Source organism: Colobus angolensis, unplaced genomic scaffold, assembly GCF_000951035.1.
Source record: "Colobus angolensis palliatus isolate OR3802 unplaced genomic scaffold, Cang.pa_1.0 Scaffold245, whole genome shotgun sequence".
Taxonomy (NCBI): Eukaryota; Metazoa; Chordata; class Mammalia; order Primates; family Cercopithecidae; genus Colobus; species Colobus angolensis.
Window position 1 is genome coordinate 2,442,790 of NW_012115655.1, and position 7,000 is coordinate 2,449,789.

At 52.2% G+C, this 7,000-nt stretch overlaps 1 protein-coding gene across 1 annotated transcript in view; it reads left to right on the plus strand.

Annotated features, from left to right (window-relative positions):
* LOC105514462 (endothelin-converting enzyme 2) overlaps positions 1 to 6,183 on the plus strand; it is a 9,598-nt gene extending 3,415 nt beyond the window's left edge. Inside the window, exons 4-13 of the mRNA XM_011945835.1 lie at positions 621 to 731; positions 2,521 to 2,619; positions 2,725 to 2,802; positions 3,340 to 3,443; positions 3,647 to 3,757; positions 3,883 to 3,950; positions 4,128 to 4,318; positions 4,432 to 4,527; positions 5,179 to 5,483; positions 5,519 to 6,183. Coding sequence (XP_011801225.1) covers positions 621 to 731; positions 2,521 to 2,619; positions 2,725 to 2,802; positions 3,340 to 3,443; positions 3,647 to 3,757; positions 3,883 to 3,950; positions 4,128 to 4,318; positions 4,432 to 4,527; positions 5,179 to 5,355 — 1,035 coding nt within the window. The 3' untranslated portion in view covers positions 5,356 to 5,483; positions 5,519 to 6,183. The remainder of the gene's footprint in view (positions 1 to 620; positions 732 to 2,520; positions 2,620 to 2,724; positions 2,803 to 3,339; positions 3,444 to 3,646; positions 3,758 to 3,882; positions 3,951 to 4,127; positions 4,319 to 4,431; positions 4,528 to 5,178; positions 5,484 to 5,518) is intronic.
* The last annotated feature ends 817 nt before the right edge of the window (positions 6,184 to 7,000 follow it).

The window sequence follows — 7,000 nt, forward strand, 5'->3', positions numbered from 1 at the left end:
GTAAACCTGGAAGGCGGAGCTTGCAGTGAGCTGAGATTCGGCCACTGCACTCCAGCCTCGGCAACAGAGCGAGACTGTCTCAAAAAAAAAAAGTCAAAGTAGTTGAATGTGGGAGTTAGGGAGATGGAGGAAGCTGGAGTGACTCTCAGGTTTCTTGCATGGAAGACTGACTGAATATAAAATTAGTTGTGGGCCGGGCATGGTGGCTCATGCCTGTAATCCCAGCACTTTGGGAGGTCAAAGCGGGCAGATCGCTTGAGCTCAGGAGTTCAAGACCAGCCTGGGAAACATGGTGAGACCCCATCTCTACTTAAAATACAAAAGAAAATAGCCTGGCATGGTGGCATGTGCCTGGGGTCCCAGCTACTCACGAGGCTGAGGTGGGAGGATCACTTGAGCCCGGGGGACAGAGGTTGCAGTGAGCAGTGATTGCACCACTATACTCCAGCCTGGGTGATAGAGTGAGACCTTGTCTCAAAAAAAGACAGATGTGGCACTGAGCAAACCCAGGACTCTGTTGTCCAGAGCTGAGAAGGGCTGCTAGCCCCAGTGACAGAGAAAGGCCCTCTGACTGGAGGACATAGCCATCTCTGGGGGCCTGGCTCTTTGTCCCTTAACAGTCCTGTGTGCCGAGGTGGCAGACCTGCATCTCCAACACAGATGACGCCCTTGGCTTCGCTTTGGGCTCCCTCTTCGTGAAGGCCACATTTGACCGGCAAAGCAAAGAAATTGTGAGTCTACAAGATTCTTTCAACACTATGCCCTCAAAATTGACTGTTCATGTATGTGCGGACATATAGAAAAACAATAGGGGCCAGGCGTGGTGGCTCATGCTTGTAATCCCAACACTTTGGGGTCCAAGGCAGATGAATTACAAAGTCAGAAGTTCGAGACCAGCCTGGCCAACATGGTGAAACCCCGTCTCTCTAAAAATACAAAAAATTAGCCGGGCATGGTGGCGGGTGTCTGTAATCCCAGCTACCTGGGAGGCTGAGGCAGGAGAATCACTTGAAGCCAGGAGGCGGAGGTTGCAGTGAGGCGAGATCATGCCAGTGCACTCCAGCCTTAGTCGACAGAGTGAGACTCCGTCTTAAAAAAAAAAAAAAAAAACAAGGCTGGGCGCGGTGGCTCACGCCTGTAATCCCAGCACTTTGGGAGGCCGAGGCAGGCGGATCACGAGGTCAGGAGATGGAGACCATCCTGGCTAACACGGTAAAACCCCGTCTCTACTAAAAAAGACAAAAAAATTAGCCAGGTGTGGTGGCGGGCACCTGTAGTCCCAGCTACTCGGGAGGCTGAGGCAGGAGAATGGCATGAACCCAGGAAGCAGAGCTTGCAGTCAGCCAAGATCACGCCGCTGCACTATAGCCTGGGCAACAGAGCAACACTCCGTCTCAAAAAAAAAAAAATTTAAAAACCAAAGAAAAACAACTGGATGTAAATTCATGAACAAATGAAGTGCTGCTTTGGGCAGTGGGATTATAAGCATCCTTTAAAGTTGTCTATGTGTTTATGTTTAACTATATAACTAGAAGAAATATTTATTTATTAGGATATTATAATGGATGTGCTTAAAGTATTACCTGTAAGGATGTTTATGGTTTTTATGGCAATGTTGTTTATCATAGCAGAAAATAAGAACTGGTTAAATGTCCAACTATAGGGTAAAGGAAAAATAAATTGTAGTTAGGATGGGTTGTGAGGATCCTTAAACAGCTGATATATCTTTCAGTGAAAAAAGTAGGTTACAAAAAATATATACCTAATACAACATAATTCCATATTTTATGTGCATATCAGGGGAGGGAAAAACTCTAGAAGTAGGTAATCAAAATGTTAAAAGAACTTACCTATGAATGAGTGATTTATAACTGGTCTGTTTTCTTTTTCAATTCTCAGTTTTCCAAATTTTCTGTGAATGCCCTCTTTTCATAATCAGATAAAAATCATTGCACTAGGCTGGGCACGATGGCTCACGCCTGTAATCCCAGCACTTTAGGAGGCTGAGGTGGGTGGATCACGTGGTCAGGAGTTCAAGACCAACCTGACCAAGATGGTGAAACCCCATCTCTAGTAAAAATACAAAAATTAGCCGGGCATGGTGGCGGGTGCCTGTAATTCTAGCTACTTGGGAGGCTGAGGCAGGAGAATTGCTTGAACCTGGGAGGTGGAGGTTGCAGTGAGCTGAGATCGCGCCACTGCACTCCATCCTGGGTGACACAGCCAGACTCTGTCTCGAAAAAAAAAAAATCATTGCACTATATTAAATTATGATATTAATTTGATGAACTTATTGTCAATTAAAATGTTTATTTAATTAAGAAAAAAGCCAACCACAATCCCAGTAGCTTTACAAATGGTGTTTCCTTCTTGTCCTCTCCAGATGCTCAGCTGTATTTCATTAGTCTAGGCGTTCCCATTTCCCCTGGGGGGACAGGGATGGGGCACCAGGGTGGGTGGGGGGTGGGGCAGGGATGCATTCAGTGCAGAGGGAGGCTGACTTTGCCTCCTCCCTCCCAGGCAGAGGGGATGATCAGCGAAATCCGGACTGCATTTGAGGAGGCCCTGGGACAGCTGGTTTGGATGGATGACAAGACCCGCCAGGCAGCCAAGGAGAAAGTGAGCCGTGGCTAGAGTTGGGGCGCCATCTTGAGGTGGGGTTCAAGGATACAGTTTTGCTAGGAACCTGGGGAAGGAAACAAACCCTTAACCTGGTCTCTTCAGGCAGACGCCATCTATGATATGATTGGTTTCCCGGACTTTATCCTGGAGCCCAAAGAGCTGGATGATGTTTATGATGGGGTGAGTACCTGAGCTCATCGGTGCTGAACTTCAGCCCTGTAGAGGACACTGTTCTCTGGGCTTAGTAACTGGGGCTCAAGCACTGGGAAAGAGGTGTTCGTCGGTTTCTTTTAGAGGCAGATGGAGGTAACCAGCATTGTTAAAGTGTTGGCTCTGTGTCAGGCTGCAGGCCAAACAGCAGTGAAATACAGTGTTAACGAGCCAAGATTTGGAGTCAAGCCTAATCATATTCTGTTTCTACCCCTAACTTGTTAACCTTAACAAAACCTCTCTAGGCCTCGGTTTCATTTTCTGCAAAATGGGGGTCCTACTAGTGCCTACCTCATAGGGTTGTTGTGAGATAAATGAGTGCAGTATGTAAAAAAAAAAATAGCACCTGTAACATAAATGCCCTTTAAATATTGCCGATTATGGTTTACTAGATATTTTACAGTTGAGGAAACTGAGGTTTGGAGAGATACTGAGTAGCCAAACTGGGGCTATTATCTTCTCCAATGGATTCTCTTGCTGTCTTTCTCCTTTCCACCTTTCCCATAGTACGAAGTTTCTGAAGATTCTTTCTTCCAAAACATGTTGAATTTGTACAACTTCTCTGCCAAGGTGATGGCTGACCAGCTCCGCAAGCCTCCCAGCCGAGACCAGTGAGAATGAGGGGGCGGACACAGACACTAGGGGCGGTGGGAGAGGTGGGCAAAGGTTTCCTGGGATGGGGGAAAAGGGTGGCAAGACTGCTCCCAGACCAGAGGCCCCAAGCCCTTGCAGGAGGTAGGTAGGGCAGGGCTGCTGGGAGGGGAACAGTGTCAAGAGAGTCAGTAGCCTCAGCCTCTCCCTCTTCCTCCTCCAGGTGGAGCATGACCCCTCAGACAGTGAATGCCTACTACCTTCCAACTAAGAATGAGATCGTCTTCCCCGCTGGCATCCTGCAGGCCCCTTTCTATGCTCGCAACCACCCCAAGTGTGTCTGAAGCAGGAGGGGCTGGGTGCTGGGGCCTGGGCCTGTGGCTGAGCTGGGAGCAGGGCTGGAGGTGGGATTCAGAAGTACCCCCACCATGTCCTCACTTGTCATTCCTCACCTACCAGGGCCCTGAACTTTGGTGGTATCGGTGTGGTCATGGGCCACGAGTTGACACATGCCTTTGATGACCAAGGTAGGGGCCCATGGAGTCATCCCCTGGAGCCTAGAATTCCCAGTGGCTCCTGCAGGGCCTTGGGACATTGATGTAGCCCCAAGGGACCTGGAGTCTATGGACCAGGGCTGGTGGGGGCACTGCTGCCCCCGAGATGAGCTCTGGTTTTGGTGGGGTGCAAAGGTGAATTCTCCTTAGGGCGCGAGTATGACAAAGAAGGGAACCTGCGGCCTTGGTGGCAGAATGAGTCACTGGCAGCCTTCCGGAACCACACAGCCTGCATGGAGGAACAGTACAATCAATACCAGGTCAATGGGGAGAGGCTCAACGGCCGCCAGACGCTGGGGGAGAACATTGCCGACAACGGGGGTCTGAAGGCTGCCTACAATGTGAGTGGCCTGACCAGCCCTCCAGCAGCTGAGGCCTGCTGGCCTGGGGTGAAAGGTGCTGGGTGGATGGGAGCAGGCCTGGATGGGCTTGCTGCCCACTGTTCTGTCCCCAGGCTTACAAAGCGTGGCTGAGAAAGCATGGGGAGGAGCAGCAGCTGCCAGCAGTGGGGCTCACTAACCACCAGCTCTTCTTCGTGGGATTTGCCCAGGTATCACCCTCCAGGAAGGCCTGGGGTCTGCCCCTTTGTCCTGCTCCCTCCTGAGTATGTCATTAGGAGAAGTCTGGGGCATGTGTCAAAGGGGCTGGGGAATGGAGCTGAGGCTGGGGCGTGAAAGGTGGGCTGGGAAGGCCTGTGCCCAGAGCCTCTCAGCCAGCCAGGGCCCACAAAGGCAGCCTGAAGAGGCCTGAGCAGGAGAACGCCTCGGTAGGATTTTACATAGCTCAAAGGGCAGGGTTGCATGCTTGAGGGGCACAGGGTGGGGCAAAGGGTGGCAAAGGGGGCAAACATTGATCCTCACGCTGTTCCTGTGAGGAAGGCACGCAGGAAACTAAAGCTCGGGACACGGAGTGGCCTGTCCGGGGCTGCCCAGGAATAGAGTAAGTGGCAGAGCAAGGACTCAGGCAGAGCCTCCACTGGGCAGCCACAGCAGGCAGCTTCCGGGGCTCCGCTTTTTCCCCTCGTCATGTCCATGCTGGGCAGCCTGATGTCCAGGAACTCGGACATCGGAACTCAGTTTTGGAAGGAACTTGGGAAGGGCTGCAGCGGTGGTAGTTTGTGTCTCTGGGACGGCTGTAGCCGACTCTAAGGCCCGGCTCCACACTAGACACCATATGCCCCCATGTCTGTCCTGACCCGCAGGTGTGGTGCTCGGTCCGCACACCAGAGAGCTCTCACGAGGGGCTGGTGACCGACCCCCACAGCCCTGCCCGCTTCCGCGTGCTGGGCACTCTCTCCAACTCCCGTGACTTCCTGCGGCACTTCGGCTGCCCTGTCGGCTCCCCCATGAACCCAGGGCAGCTGTGTGAGGTGTGGTAGACCTGGATCAGGGGAGAAATGGCCGGCTGTCACCAGACCTGGGGCAGCTCTCCCGACAAAGCTGTTTGCTCTTAGGTTGGGAGGAAGCAGATGCAAGCTGGGCTGGGTCTAGTCCCTCCCCACCACAGGCGACACGAGTACAGTCCCTCACTCTCCACCACAGGTGATACAAGTACAGTCCCTCCTCAATCACCACATTGTGCCTCTGCTTTGGGGGTGCCCCTGCCTCCAGCAGAGCCCCCACCATTCACTGTGACATCTTTCCATGTCACCCTGCCTGGAAGAGGTCTGGGCAGGGAGGCCAGTTCCCACAGGAAGGAGTCTGCCTCTTCTGGCCCCAAGCTTACTCAGCCTGGCGGCCATGGGGCCTGCCATGCCTGCCCCACTCTGACCCGCAGGCCTGGGTGGTGTACCTTCTGGACTTCTCCCCAGGCTCACTCAGTGCGCACTTAAGGGTGGACTCAGCTCTGTCTGGCTCACCCTTAGGGGCTACCCCCACCTCACCCTGTGCTCCTTGTGCCACTGCTCCCAGTGCTGCTGCTGACCCTCACTGACAGCTCCTAGTGGAAGCCCAAGGGCCTCTGAAAGCCTCCTGCTGCCCACCGTTTCCCTGGGCTGAGAGGGGAAGTGCATATGTGTAGCAGGTACTGGTTCCTATGTCTTAGGGCACAAGCCTTAGCAGGTGATTGATTCTCCCTAGACCAAGCAGGAAAGCAGATAGAGCAGGGAAAAGGAAGAACAGAGTTTATTTTTACAGAAAAGAGGGTGGGAGGGTGTGGTCTTGGCCCTTATAGGACCCTGTGCCAATAAATAGACATGCATCTGTCAGCCTGTCTCTTCCTTCAGTCCTGTTTTCATGGATCCATTCACTCATTCCACCAGTGTCTACAGAGCAACTACTGTATGCCAGCCACTCTCCTCAATGCTCATTTACTCACTCAGCAGATACTGGGGACTGAGATTTGAAGCCCAGAGAGGACAGAGAAAGAGAGGCAGGATGGAGGAATGGAAGGAAGTTGAGTCTGGCTGGGCAGAATACATTGTCTGCTAACTGGTGGCCATAGCCCCATCCCCAGCTATTCTACAGCTGGAAGGATTTGCTGCTTCCCTCCACTGGTGCGTGCAGCCGGGCCTGACACTGAGTCTGGGTAACTACTTGGCCAGGGTCAACTTGGAAGATGGGCAGCCCTTACCCTGCAGTGGTGGGAAGTCCTGGGCAAGGTAGCATATCACTCCCTGAGCTCCCAGAGCTCAAAGCCCTGGCCTCCACTTATAGCTGAAAAGACAAACATTTCCTTCTAACCTCACAGGCTCAGAGCTCCTGAGAGTCACTCATTCCACCTACACGCACTCATTAGGCCTACCAAGTGCCAGGCACAGAGACTGCGCATATGGACTCTACCCTCCAGAGTGAGGGAGGAAAAGGAACATTGACTGAATAGAATACCTCCTGTGTTCCAGGCACCTGTGCTAGGTGGCTCATTTCTTTATTCATTCATCCATTTATTAATTTATACATTCATAGGCTTATTTTCAAAAAATATATTGATTTATTGGCCGGGCGCGGTGGCTCAAGCCTGTAATCCCAGCACTTTGGGAGGCCGAGACGGGCGGATCACAAGGTCAGGAGATCGAGACCATCCTG